Below are 15401 nucleotides of genomic sequence, written 5' to 3'. Positions count from 1 at the left end.
AGATGAGAGTGACCAGCCTCACTCATCCTTGAGTGGCATTATGTGAGCAATAAACCCCAACCACCCCTTTAATATAAACCTGCACCAGCTCAATCCAATTGGAGTTATTATTACTGTATTATTATTATTATATCAGCATAGTCTGCATCAGTAGTATACAAGAGAAGATTCAGAAGTAATGTGCAGAATAGCTTGTATGAAGTCCATACAAGAAAATGTTTAGGAGTAGTGTGCAGAATATATTATTAACCCATGGATTGTGCAATTACCATTTTTATTCCACCCCGTGGTGTGCAAAAAATGGAAAACAAAAATTGGTTTTTGTTTATTACAGACTTGAAGATAAACATCCAGGGCATCATCTGATGAAAAAAAAAATAATAATCTCTCTCTCTCTTTGTGTACGGTCATGCGTAAGTTTATGTAGGGGAGTAGTAAAAAAATGAATAAAGAATTGTCTTTGTTTATTATAAACTTGAAGATGAACATCCAGGGCATCATCTGGTGAAAAGAAAAAAAAAAATCTCTCTCTCTGTCTTTGCATAGCGCCGTGCATAAGATTGCTTAGGGGTGGAGTAGTTAACAGTGATGCACGGCCAGCACAACCTGAGCTGTGGCTCACAATGTGACACTACCCAGCCTGAGCTGTGGCTCGCAATCCACGGGTTAAGGAACTGGTGTTACAAAATCTTCAAAGCCACTGAAAATACTGTCACAAGATTCTGAAGTTTGGAAGTATTGATTGTGTATAATAAAGCAAAACAAATTTATAGCGAAACTGTCATTGCTTTTCATTTAAATTACTGAATCAATCCTTCATCTACTGTTCTTTTGCCGTTGAATCTGTATGTGTGTACTATAACAAAACTCCAAACTTAAACATTTTAAACAAAACTTAACCATTGAAAGTCTGATAGCTGACATTCTGAAGTTGGTGACAATTAATGTTCCTGGGGGGTGTTGTCTCGCAGTTGCAGGTGGCAGTGATGATGCCTTATGGTAGGGCAAACGCCAGTGAGTTAAGGCACTTTTATTCTTCAGTTTTGGCGTGACTCTGACAGATGCCTGGAGAGACTGTATTCTCTTGGGCATAGGGAATATACCAAGTTGGTTTGTTTTACCTGATGGAACTGGGCCAATCAGAACTTTAAAGTACCGGTATATATTAAAACGATGGCATCATAGTGAAGGGTTAGTCTATCTCCTTATCAGTTGCTGGACACATTAACGAAGGTGTGGTGGCTCAGTGGTAGCGTACTCATCTCGTGATTGGTGAGCCCTAAGTCTAGGGTTCCAGCCAACACCATGGCAGATGTTTAAAAGTGGGTGCTGGTAGTATGTCCTTTTATATGCTTGTCATGGTAGCACACTTTCATTTCTAACAGTGACATACAGTTGCAGACACACACACATACATACCCAACGCAACACTCCCCTTTTTTTAAGCATCAGTCGCCACAAACAACCGTTTCCCATTTGTACTTCAGCATGTGGAGGGAGTTAATACTAGTTATCAGTCTCCCTCCATGGAGTAGGTTCAATCATGAAGTAGACATAATATGACCTGATGCAGATACAGAACACATTATCCCGATACTTCAAACAGTCATACTTTCCTCATCTTGGGAGGATATGTAGCAACTCATCCTCAGCATTATGTTAAGCAGATTAATACAGTCATACTTTCCTCATCTTGGGAGGATATGTAGCAACTCATCCTCAGCATTATGTTAAGCAGATTAATACTGTACTCTGCTTTGATGTTCTGCAGCAAATTATTTAAATCTTACAGTGGAAAGTGGGATTAGGTTGGTATGTATTGTTGTGGTCAGCTTACACATGCCTAATATGAACAGATGGCTCTAACCACACATTCCAGCTGTGCATTGTGGGTCCTTGGGGAAACTGATGCACAAGGCTGGACATGATGGTGGTTGTCATTGCTGAATAACCCTGGTCTGTCTGGGTGAGCAGACTCAACTGCAAGCAAGCAGTAATCCCTGCAGGGCTGTCCTGTGCAAAAAACTGGTGTTCCCTTGTGGCAGACAACACCACAGTGCAGCGCTGGGAACAACATGAAAGCTTGGTTCCTGGACTGACACTGCATTTGGGTCTCCACCTAATAAACAGGGGCACCATATTAGGCTCCACATACCCTGTTATATGGTTACCATCCAAGGTAATACATAGACTGCAGGGTTACAGGAAACCATGAGGCTTGTCACTCAATGTAGAGTCATCTGAAGTGGAATGAAGGGTAATTAAAATGACAAAAATGGGAGAAACAGAAAAGGAATTACAAAGGTGAAGAAACAAGCAGGCAGCTCCATGTCAAGTGAGTGGATGATAGTTACCAACATCAACCACCTCGTGACAGGGGTTATGATCAAATCTGAAAAAAAAGTAACATAAATAACAAGTACGAAGATAAAAATCCTTTGAATCTGTAAACAAATACTGTTAAGGAAGAGGCACCAAGAGCCTCTTTAGTTGATGCGAATACAGACCACTTTTTCACAGCTCACATCATACTAGATGTACTGCCATCCAGTGTACACAGTCCTTGTTAAATGTTGCCTTTTTTTTTTTTTTTTTAAGTCCATTGTAAATTGCAGAAAGATTTCCTAGATAGTTCCATTGCTATCTGTTGTTGTTGTTGTTGTTGTTCCTTTTCCCTGTCTGTCTGGCCAAGCAGACCTGTTAACAACAGTTAGTAAGGAACCACTGTGGGGCCATCCATCAGGTGCAGTACAGTAAATACACCATGCAGGGATCTGGCACCCCATTGCGGTAGAAAGCACTTCACGAAGGTTGGATCAGAGTTCTTCCCACAATGAGGTGCAGGAAAAATTTAGCTTTGGCTTTCAGGTGGGTGCTGCAGCTGTTCCATTTAGGATGCACAGTGGCAGGATATAATAAGGACATACTATATAATTTTTACTCTTGTCCCTCAGGTTCCCTTATGGTGTGCAACACTTTCCTTTTACTGCCTTGTATACTTATTGCACTTTCAGGTGACCAGCTTCCAATGGCCTCTTCAGTTTTGATTCCTGGTAGCCTCCATAGTTTGATGACATTCTTTATTCTTGCTAACACTTGACTGTTTAATTCAACTTAGGATAGGCCTGTAGTTGAGGAGTTACTGAAGGCTGTATCTAAATCCTCCAGTTCAAAAACTCTCTCCAAAGTTGAATCAGATAGGTGGTTGCAGTGATAAAATATAAAATTCATGGTCACTGACTGATGATGCTTGAGTTGCCTGAACTGAACAACCATAGTGCATCTGTGGAAGTGAAAGACTCACATAATTTATTCCTACATCACCCAGCCTACACACTTCTATGTATGTCCCATTTCAGTAGGATCATATATTTCCTCATTTATTCAGGCAACCTTCTTACATAAAAAAAGATTCAGAAGCAGTCTTTGTTAAGCTCTGGGCCACACTGATGATTTTTGTTTCATTCAAGCCAGTCCATTTGTTTTAGTCCAGGGACAACTTACGAAAGTTTATAGATTAGGTGACTTAACATGGACTCAAGACCCAAATTACCATAACCCTCTTCATGCAGACTTACAGCTATCTACCTTTCAGTGCTGTACATCAGTGGCAGTGACAAGTAACAGTCATGTGGTTGCTTAGTGCATCTGATCACTACATATCTTACTGTACATGCTTTCCTTTGTTGCTGCATTGCTTCCACCTCACCCTTCCTAGTAACCTTATATACTTCATACACTTTCATTATACTCTCAGCTTACTCTGATTGCAGACAGTCCTCATAATGAGTCAAGAATATTTTACAAATTATCAACTTTGTCCAACTAGTAAGATAAACTGAGTGATATTGGCATACCAGCTTTGTAGGTAGAAATGGAACTTTGATAGCTATTTTTTTTCCATAGTTTAAAATGAACGTATAACAAGTTTTAAAAGGTGCCTTGTAATGAGAACTTAATGCATTCATATGGTACACGAGTCATTTGCAAGAATCATCCATTTCTCATAATTCACAGATAGTCTCTGGCAAAATCATCCATTTCTCATAACTCACTGATAGTCTCTGGCAATCCTTGTAATCTTTTTCAGTAATGTTTGTATTTCCTCATATAGTATATCATGTATCAGACAAATTATGTCATCAGTAATCATTGTACTAACAGTTCCCAGTCTCTTCTTGTCTTATTAAACATATTTTACTCTTAACTTGGCCTGAAACAGCCATCTCTCCCACTTGAATTTTTAGTTGTAACAGTAGATTAACATTAGAATGTGATTATAGTCATGAAGAAGTGCCATGGAAAGCATGCAGAGCTGTAGTATTGTCTTTTTTCCTCTGGGCTACAAGAATGACATAAAAAAAAGACAAATATCGGGGCCTAGTTTAGGTGAAAGAAATATTACTTTTGTATTACAGTAACATCCTTCAGCTGACCCCAGAATTATATTTTCTCACTAGCTGTCTGTATTTCTCTCCACATAATGCACTTTCTACAGTATTAAAAGGCAGTTCAAAAGCTAATACCAATACTGTACTTTACATCTGGGTCTGAAGACATTAAGCAGTGTTTAGCTTGATTGCCCATTCTTATACTGTAGTAATCTCACTTTAACAGTTTCTCCCTTTAATGTGAGGATGTATCATGTTTTAGCTGCAATCCTGTCCCCATTGTGTCCAGCTTTCTAATGAGTGAGATAACCATTGCCATAATCTATCATGTGCTGAACAGATCTATCGTCCTTCGTGCTTCTAACCTCAAGTCTTTCAAATGCAACATGTTGAGGTATCTCAGAATGAGCCAAAAACTGATTTTCACCCATTTGTTTTGCATTCACGGGAGGGGAGCAATCTTCAAACTTGACACTTTGGCTCCCATTTTTATGCAGAAAGTGTGCAATGAGTTTGTAGAAAAAATAAAGTAGTTTTTGAACATGATCACACACTCCTTAATTATACGTTACTGCAATGTTTACTGTTCTCATATTATATTCTTAGGCAGTATCCACCAAACCAAAACAGACACGGTTGGCACATACTGATATTTGATTTTGCAAGCAGATGTGTGCTATTATCAAAAACATATTGTACTGTGGAAGTACAGCCACTCCTCACATAAATTTAGGACGTAAGCAGCATAATGTTGTTTTGAAACAATTTTGTGACATTTCTGATTCTTGACCAACGGTTAATAGCACTAAAAAAAAACAGCAGTCATGAGCAGCAATAAGTGAAGAAAAAGAAGGCAGTTTATCAACAGCAAGAAAAACTGAACACTATTAAACAAGCCCTTACTGTATTGTTTGCTATGGTACAGGTGGTCTTCATGTGCCAGGTGTGTTCCCTAATAACATAACTTTTCCTATACATTTGGTACCATGAATTGTAGAAACTGGCAAGTTGGTTTTATAGGTATAAAAGAAACTTTAAGTGGTAATATTGTAGCCTGTTACAGAGGAACCTCATCCCATCCTTAGGTGCGGGAAAAATACTGAGATGATGAACGAGATGACGACAGTTTTTACTCTAACTCTCCATCTTGAATGTTGAGCTAATGCATTAGTTTAAAACTAGAAAATGATTGTAACCAAGAAGAAGTGCTGTGGAAAGAGCTCAGAGCTATCACACTTTTTCTGCCACTGAGCTACATGAAATAGCCAAAACAGGACAATAATACCGAGTTTTGCATCCCCCTAATGTTTTGAAATACCATCATATTTGGTATGGTACTGTAGTATTAGTGTTTTATGGATGAAATTTAGCTTGATAAGGTATTTAAATTCAGTTTATTATGAAAAACACATGATACATGGGATATGCATTACAAACCTTGACAAGTTGCCCTTACGAAATATGACTGGAGTTTGCCTTATGCACATTTGTTATTAGTAATGACAGACCGGGATCTATCTAAGCCACCCTGTATAAATTCTGTACAGTGTTGATTTGTGCATAGCATTGGATGGTCATGTGTGGCATCGGATACAGAGCTTTAACCCTTCCACTGCAATAAACTGGTATGGAAGAGGTGCCAAAAAGCCTCTTAAGCTGATAACTTTACGGTGTTGGGTCTACTGAAAGTAAATTACAGTCTTAAATTATCCATCTCACCTCAGACATTACGATATGAGGACCAAGGCTGTATGTTAAGGCTGTAAAATTAGATTAAACAAAACTGCCAGTTTGGATTTACAGTACAGAAATGTTGTGTTAGTTCATTAACTGGCTCAATAGGCTGATGTATGTGTATTACTTTACTCTTGCTGCTTCTAGATAATTTTATTCAAGTTAGGAAAGGCCTCATTTGGAAGGGCTTAATGAAGGCTGCATTTACCTCCAGTTTGAAAAGGTTGTCCTAAGGCAAATAAAAAACTCAGAATGCTGCAAGAGTAAAATAAGAAATTATGTAACAGTGATGAAGGGTTAAAATTCCAGATGAAACAAAGATCAACAGCATCGGTAAATGTATCAAGTACTGAACTATGCTGTGCTGACCCGAGTCTTATACTGTACCATCTTTCAGAGCTGCAAGGTCAGTTTTCTCTGCATCACCTTTCTGACATCCAATCACATTTTCAAGGTACTTTCAATTAAATACTACCATACTCAAACTTGTACTGGGAGAATGCTTTAGTAAATCCTGGCATTCTCAATATAGCCTTGCAAAAAAAATAAATACTGTAAATCTTTAATTTTGTGTGAACAATGTAGCTTCACTATTAAGAAAAACTTCCTTTTCAATTAAATAACTTGAATATGCACTGGCCACAGCCTGAGTACCAATAAGTACTGTATTCCTACAATTATTTTATAAAATTTAACGCAGTTAGCCCAGGGATATCTTTTTCATTTCAATCTTACCAACAAACAATTTTATACATATTAGGTTAGGCTTGATGAACTGGAGGAGTTAAGTATAAATTTAACAAAACCCTTTAGTTCAAGAGGCCTTTCCTAAATCGAATATGAATGTCTGCCACCAGCAAGAATAAACTGATAAAAAGATACCACACAGCTTCAGGGGGATGAATAATAAAGTAGCCCATACAATATGTGATGAACACTACTGGACTTACTAATGAACTCAGATGCTGTGGTGAAAAAAAATATATATATCAGAATGTTGTTATAGACACTATCAAGCTGCAGATTTATTTTCATGCCCTGACACTGCTGGTGTGCATCTGTGTACGACACACTTTAACTCCTTCGACATTAGCCTTTTATTTTTTCTCCCCCTACAGCTCCTGCTTGATGATTTTATTAAACGGGAATGATCTCTCACTCCGAATGGGTTAATGAAATCTTTCACATTCTTCAATTTTTAAAAAACTCCTAAGCTGAAAAAACTGCCTGGTGGTAACAAGGAGAGAAAAAAAGAAAGTCCTCTGATTGAAGAGGTTAAGATGCACGTGCAAAATTTCTCTGGATTTGGATGGTCAATGATCAGTGCAGTATCATAATGAAAATACAAATAAATCTGACAACACAGCAATTATGGAAAAAAAAAAAAAAAAAAAATACAAAACCTAATTTAACCAAGCCTGTGACCCTGGCCTTGAAAAACTCCCCCTCTGCCACCTCCACCCCCACCATCATTGCGCCTGGGATTCGTAGGCGCCTGACCAAAGCCCATTACACCCACACGCTGGTTGGGGAAATAGTCGTACCTGGGAAAGCAAGAGGCATCATTACTGTTGTAATCATCATCATCATTACCACCACCACCATCATCATTATCAATACCATCACCACAATTACTTTCATAATCACCACCACCACCACCATCACAGACACCATCATCAAACTAAGAAAACACAGGAACCCCTGCACCATCATGATATACTATTTGTAGTTTTCTTGCTCTCCAGACTATTTTATTTAAGCTCGGCATGATATCCAAATAAAACTGTCTGATAGCATTAAAATTAAATTGCTACAAAATAGACCATGTGGTTGAAGGAGTTGACTGACTTCCAGGGTTGTGTGAATATCGTAAGGGTACCGGCCAAACCCACACCATCTCTTTAATGTGTAGGGGCCCAAGGCTAGGCTACAAGAGAAACCATTAATAGGAAAATGAAAGCCTGAAAACAGAATTATCAACAAAGTGCCCAATGAAATTAGCCAGACATATACTCGCTCCTCGTTCACAACTTGGAAATTCTCGGAACCATTTGAAATGCAAAACCTGCCCACTTTGTTTATTCATCTTTATCATATTTCACCAGTTCCTTAAGAAAAAAAATAAAAAATACTCACAAGAACTGGGGTGTGCTGAGCAAGGAGGGTCCCCCAAAGTCCTGAGGATACTTGTAAGTGAGGAAGAAGAACACATGGCCAACAATGATTCCCACCAACTCCATTATGCCTCTGTTGAACCACACAAAAAACATATCAGATAGAAAAAAAGGGGGGGGGACATCAAATCTCAAATTACTGTACTCCATCCGAGGAGCAGGGACCTGAGGCTAGGCTACTTTAGTCCAGTAGCTGCATCTATGAACATACCGTATAACCAGCAAATTCCCCAAAGGGGCATTATTGTACATGATAGAAAAGCCTCTGGTCACCTCGTGTGGTTTAAACCTGCATACTTAGCCAAGCTGTCTCTCCAATTAAGGCGTTCTAACCATTAAATCACTAGGCTCCAGTGATGTACTGGAAAACAGGCTGGCTACACACATAACAACTGCACCTGCAAACTTTGTGTTTATTGAGGCTGTTACTGTGGTCCATGGCCTCTTTGAAAGTGAATCTGTTGAACTGAAAGATGAAGATGTCTTTTTCCTGCATTAATACAATACCGGTATGCTGTCCACTGCAGGTTACAGGGAAACTGTTTATTAGAGTTTCACTGCTACCTGTAAAGCTGATTCCCTCAATTTACAGTACCAGTTTTGTGGAAATATTTATATCAAATACATCACTAACTTGTATTGAGGAATGTTTTGTATATCCTACATGACACCATACATCCTCGTTCATTTGCCTTACCCTCCAGCAATGATGAGGTTGAAGCAGAGCAGGACCCATGGCAGGTACATGGCCTTGAACTGTGTACCAAACCAGAAGCTGACTATCACATCCTGGTTGAGCTGACACCACACGTATAGCACCGCCATCACCATTGGGTCCATTAACACCATGAAGTCCCCTAGCAGTGCCACAATTACACAGCACACCCAGCAGAACAGCAACATGAACAAATACTCTGCCGGCCGACCCACAAAATGATCTGAGGAAGTGAGAAGACTGCGATGTCTATTACAATGTCACTACCACCCACCACAGCAGAAGCATGAACAAATATTACAGTCCTCTGGTCAGTCAAGGAAGTAATTTCGGGAACTGGAAATGCATTATTCTCTGTGGTGTCTACATTCCTACATTAGCATCCAAGGCTCCCTAACATTTCCATAATCACACAACATCCCCAGCTGAGCAGCAGGATGAACAAATACTCCATTTGTCGACTAACAAAACAATATGAGGAACTGAAAGAGCAGTACTGTGATATCCAGACTACTCTCCCCAGCAGTGCCACAATATCACAATAGGAGCAAAAAGTATGCATCCATGCTATGCTGACTCACCAAAAAAGTGGTCTGATGGACATGAATAGCATTAGGCTACAGTGATGTCTGGCAAAAATGCATGACATTAATATGCAGCACACGTACATTATGCAGCTCCTGCATTATGCCCAATCAGCAGGTATGATCACTGTCACTGTCTATACAATCTTACATGAAGACAAATTAATTTGCATTTGGTTTATTCTAACCAATGTACTGCAAATTTTAGTAATACGAATGCTTGGAGGAGCTTTTGTTTCAGCCAACCAGGATGAATTCTTGGACTAGAAAGTCTGGCACCAGTGATACTTAAACATTTATCAAATGAGCCACATTGTAATGGGTTCTAAGCCCCATGAATATACTATATACTTCTTTAGGTGTTTTACAGTACAAACTTACAAGCAGTGCCTATCCAAGAAAAGAATATAATACCTGTACCTGTACATTATTACCTTTTCTTTATACAGGGGACATAATCCCAAGGTCACTAACAAATAACAAATAAGTATTTTTCAGTTTTCATTCTGAACATACATACATACCTACATCACCTAATCCTGTTTTGCCCCATGGGGAGCGTAAAAGCCCGGGGCTAGGCAAGTTGGTCCCGATATGCAAGATGAGACTGACCAGCCTCACTCATCTCTGAGTTGAATTACGTGAGCAATAAACCCAAACCATCCCTTGGATATAAACCTACACAGGCTCAATCCGGCTGGAGCACCTTAATTACCCACTAAACCACCAGGTGCCACAGTTTGGTTATATGGTTACCACCCAGTGTAGTAAATGGTCATTTTGAATTATGATAAAAAAGCAAACACTGTACATCAACACAACACAAGCATTACCAGTATTATATTACAAAATGCAAAGACCATATATCAACACAAGAGGGCTCACTAAGTGTAATAAAATCATCTGGAGACAACAAGAATAAAATATAAAAGCTGTCATCATACTTGCGATGTTAATGTAAACTGTTCCTATTGCACAGTTTGAGGCTCAACAAAGCTGAATAACCTAACTGTAACATAAGACATCACTGTACATAAAGGATTAAAACGGGTAGTATATAAATAGCTCATAAACCTACCCCTTTCAAGTCTGAGTGAATAACTGTACAGGAAATAGAGATTGATGAGGAAATGGAAGCCTGTCTGTGGTGTGATTGGGTAGTAAAACAGCGCGGTTACTGGACGCCAAATCTGGGAACAGAAAAAAACCGTTAAGACATGGTAGGGTTGTTTAACTTCAATCAGAAGACATAATTTATTGGTTTACTCTTGCTGCCTCTAAGCAATGTTATCCACCTTAGGAAAGACCAACTGGGATGGCACAGACACAGTACAGTCCTATTAAACCCCTAAACTGCTTCCGTACATATATTTCCAAAGATGAACAAAATTGTCCAGAGGCAGAAAAATACAATGCAAAAATACATCACTGGCTGATGGGGATAATGGAAGGTGATTACAAGCCATTTGTTAATTTCTAGCAGAATTTCATTACATTTTGACATGGCTTCCAGGCAGTGAGATGGTACTGACTACAGCTGTCCTGGATGCTGAAATCATACAGCCTACAGAGAAACAATTGAGTACAGTACAGCATACACATAACATTTTATAATCAAATATACAAACACTTTCACAACAATTACTATCTCCTTAACTAAGATGACCTTTCATTTACTACAGCTACTGCCACGAGTACAGGTAGGATATCATGGCAATTGTGCAAAATGGAATTTATTAAAAGAACCAATACAGCTGACCCTCACTTTAACAAACCTCGATACTCTGGATATTGGATTTAACGGACACTACAAAGGCCACCAAACTTTTGTAAACTGTAACGAACAATGCCCATTGAATGGGGTGCAATACATATGCTTCCTACCCTTTTTACTCCAATCTGGCCTGAAATTGCCCTCTCCCCATCATGATTGCAGAGTTGTAATAAGAGACTATAGTAATACTGTACAGTGCTAGTCATGAAGAAGTGTTACGACATGGATCTGAAATAAGCTGCAAAAGGATAAAATTATGGACTACACTAGTGTAATATGGGTAGTGTTTGCATTTTCAGTACTAGAATATGCTACTGTACTCACTTATTTTCAAGCTTGTGCTTGAAATCCCAACTCAGGGGAAGACCATCTGATAATATGAACTACGGTATCAGAATTACTGGATCAGGCTTCCCTCCAGTTAGTCCATTATACCAAGAGTTTACTGTATATACCATATATGTATATCCATCCATCCATCATCCAATCCTACACTGCCCCATGAGGTGCCTGGGGCTAGGCAGTTGGTCCCAACATTTAAGATGAGAGTGACCAGCCTCACTCATCCTTGATATATATACCACATAGCATAGCATGAGCACTGTAATACCTCCAGCCAGCAACTGTACTGGACTACATCACAAGAGGAAAACCTATGCATGTTAATCTGTGGTACTGATTTCATATGAAAAGATTATTATTATTATTATAATTTTTATCTTTCTTTAAGGAACTACAGCTGCTACTAACAAATGTCCTTGGGTGATTTTTGATGAATACACAGTAATAATGCAAATGAAGGGTCTGATTCAGAGCTGTGTTATGATACTACCGTATACTCATGATTTTAAGGGATTACTGGTGTTGCTGTTGAAGGCTCAAAGTTCATTTGGATGTGAAATTTGTGGACTGCAGGCATATGGTAAATCCTTTCTTCTCTAGTCCAATATCCTTATTCTGGGGGACAGGGATGAAGTTGAGGGACATTTGTGTAACTGGGAAGTGGAGCCACCCACTTTGAGTTCAGTACAGCACACTGATGCTACAATGGAAAGGCAATCCTCTCCATCACCCTAGGACTGTATGGAGGGGTTTGTTTCATTTTACTTCATTTATAAAGACTCCAATATGAACTCCAAGCACTGGATTTGGTCACCTAATGCCAGATCTCCATGCTGCTGTCAGGCAGCCTCTCTATTCAGTCCCTTAGCTCCGAGGTCACAGTGTATGACTCAGCCCTCAGGACCCTCACTGCGGTAGGCTACTGGGCAGAAGCGGCAGCCCAAGGACCACAATGCCCCGTGGCCTGTACCCTCTGGCACAGATCTGAGCCCCAGCCCTATTCCAACCCAAGGAGACATAACCAACCCTCACAGCAACCAACCTGAAAGCTGTATATGAATGATGCATAGTCCAGGACGAGCCAGAAGTGGTTGATGATACGAAACCTGCCGATGATAGAGAGTGCCACCGTTCCCCCAAACCACGTGCGGGTCATGGGGGGCAAGCTGCGGAACCATAAGCCCAGGTCACCCATCTTGCACGCTGTTGTCTTGTTACTGCGGAGAGGGTTAATGTTAGAAATGCTGAAGATCACGTTCTGAGCATAAGCAAAATTTTATGGTACCCTGGTTTTGTTTGAATCTCCGTACAGTAATTCCTAGTTATAAATAAAATTTTTTCTATTACTCATCAAGTCTAATGCACTGCTCTCTCCTTGCAATTCCTGAACAGGGGATGGCTGTTACAGAAATGCTTCCAGGCTATCGTATCCTCATTCACCTCTCCCAGACATTCATCTTCCTCAGCCTTTTCTGTCACCAATATACTGCTCCTCTACGTTCTTCCATACAACGTAAGATCTGCCTCTACCAACACTACCCTTGATCTCACTCTTACGCACTCCATACATGTGCAATCTTCAGCACTATCAATGGGCACTCTTTAGCATTCAGTCAATGTGCATTCTTTGTACTGTCTGTGCTCATAACATTTCAATGAATTCCTTTGCATTTAACAGTACTATACATGTATAATTCCATATCTCTAGGCTTTCTTTCATTAAATCTATTATAAACAAAAATAATTTTCAAGTGTTCCCTCTAAAACTGGTATGCCACCTGTATTAAAGACTGACAATTAAAAAAAAAAAAAAATTAGAAGCTTGCATACATCACTTTTTTTTTTTTTTCTTTCAGACACTGTATTCCTTTAGCTTTTTAGGTCAATACTGTATTGTACTTAATAATGTTTTATGTAAATGTAAACAAGTTTAAAACCAATAGGGTTTTGTAAATTTTCAAATACCGGCACTATTTGAGCTCACAGCCACTGCAGACGTCAATAGAACTTTGTCAAGATTAAATTTTCTCCACAGTTTCTCAAAATGCAGAGCTGTTTCAATAATTGTTATGACCTACTGTTGACTGCAAGGCTACTGACAGCTGCAATGGAATGTATTTTTAGTGGGCACTTTGTCATTCACTATCTCTTCTTTTAATTCCTTCACTCCCAGAATATATTTTTTATTTTATTCGTGCTACCTCCCAATAACTCTGTACAACTTAGAAAGGTGCTTTCATACTGAAGAGGTTGAAGAAGGCTAAACCTAACCCACCCAGATCAGAAAGTCTCTCCAAAATTAAATAAAATACCGTACCGTACAATTATTCTTGCAACCACCAGATAATTCTGTACCACTCATGGAATATCGTTCATACTGAATGGGTTAATGAAAGCTACATGAAACACTGGAAAGTATTGTCTTTTGGTCTGAAATCCAGCTGTGTTACTCAAGTTGTGATATTTCAGAACATTAAGTGATAATTTTCTCATTTCAGCCCATGCTTGACTGGCAATGAATTTATGAATTTTCCTGTTTCTTAAAGTGATTCTCTCTATTTGTTACTTAATTTCTGTGGAAAAAACAGTTCTTGAGACATGTCCCCTTATCCCAAAATGGGTGAATTACAAGCCATCATAGGCATTAACATAGACCCTAACCCCACTAACACTCCTTAACTGTTCAGTCCCAATCAAAACAAATTCCAACTTTACCTTAGTTACTGGCCATGCATTCCTGATAAAAAAAAAGGGGGGGGGGACAGGAACAGGAAAGCACCTGTTACTTTCACAAAGGCCGTGGCAAAACAGAGTTCCCTGGTAGCAACTTGGACGGCTAGAGTATTATCACGTGACTCTAGGCCTCCACGAAAACTGTCTAAATTAAAAAAAAATATCTTTATACGTTTCTGTTTTTGTAGATCAACACAAGTACCACAGAAGAAAAGGTCTTAACAGACGGGAGACCAACCTTCTGAATACCTATAAAATGACCAAACAGTGGGCTGAATCAAGAATGCTGTAATACCCATTAATTATGAGACCTTCCAGCACCAAATGACGTTCAGTAAATTTTTCGTACAAGCCACAATTGGGAATTTCATTAAAATGTTTTACTGCAAAATACTAGATTCTAACTGGTGGTTGTGGAGTCTGCAAACTATTATCCAGTACTGATTTCATTTTATGGAGCCTGCCCTTTTCCTGGAGATGACACCATGCTTTTTTATCTGTACCTTGACTTAACTTTCGTCCTCTGACCTAATTCCCAAATATTTCCTACCGGTAAATTATTAAACACCATCATTCACTCATTCACTCACTGCACCAGGCATTCCAAGGCGTTTCATTACTCGACAGATCCGCTAACTACCATTTGGTTTCTCTAGACAATCCCAAACTCCATTTCCAGTCACAGCAAGCAATCAGTGTCACAGTATATACAACCACTCACCCAGTGTGTGTGCTGGACTATCATGTTATCTTGACGTGTACTTCTCTCTCAATGGAGGCGCAGTGTTTGCTTCTTATTTCATTTTTTTTTCATTATTTATTTTACACTCATTATTTTTTGCATATAAATTCCTGCATTTTATTATCAATCTATGGGTGAAATTGAAATGATAGTGAAAGATGCTTGGTCATGATAACGTGGTGTTGTAGTTGCAGATGTGCTTTGTTTTGGGC

The 15401-nt window shown here is 39.1% G+C and overlaps 1 protein-coding gene across 2 annotated transcripts; it reads right to left on the bottom strand.

Moving 5' to 3' along the window:
* Positions 1–1921: 1921 nt before the first annotated feature.
* Der-1 (derlin 1) lies at positions 1922–15198 on the bottom strand. Of its 2 annotated transcripts, XM_080268255.1 has the most exons (7): positions 15169–15198; positions 12757–12931; positions 10677–10788; positions 8997–9237; positions 8262–8372; positions 7529–7669; positions 1922–2240 (listed from the first exon to the last, which is right to left on the bottom strand). In XM_080268255.1, exons 2-6 carry the CDS (start codon positions 12907–12909, stop codon positions 7534–7536), a joined length of 753 nt encoding a protein of 250 aa, XP_080124381.1. In that variant the 5' UTR covers positions 12910–12931; positions 15169–15198; the 3' UTR covers positions 1922–2240; positions 7529–7533. The 2 variants fall into 2 exon arrangements, with proteins under 2 accessions (XP_080124381.1, XP_080124380.1); XM_080268254.1 differs by lacking the exon at positions 1922–2240 and having other exon boundaries at positions 6813–7669.
* Positions 15199–15401: the final 203 nt, after the last annotated feature.

The sequence above is a fragment of the Coenobita brevimanus genome, chromosome 27 (genome assembly GCF_032717465.1).
Source record: "Coenobita brevimanus isolate Jiangsu-jjx chromosome 27, ASM3271746v2, whole genome shotgun sequence".
NCBI classification, from domain to species: domain Eukaryota; kingdom Metazoa; phylum Arthropoda; class Malacostraca; order Decapoda; family Coenobitidae; genus Coenobita; species Coenobita brevimanus.
Note: the sequence above shows the minus strand (reverse complement) of the source record. Positions and strands in the feature narration are given on the sequence as shown.

Excerpts from the sequence above, each read along its gene's own strand:
- Der-1 (XM_080268255.1), bottom strand. The coding sequence starts at position 12,909 with ATGGGTGACCTGGGCTTATGGTTCCGCAGCTTGCCCCCCATGACCCGC. Across the intron at positions 10,789-12,756 it reads CATTCATATACAGCTTTCAG|ATTTGGCGTCCAGTAACCGC; the intron begins GTTGGTTGCTGT and ends TTCTGTTCCCAG. Across the intron at positions 8,373-8,996 it reads AACCTCATCATTGCTGGAGG|AGGCATAATGGAGTTGGTGG; the intron begins GTAAGGCAAATG and ends GTGGTTCAACAG.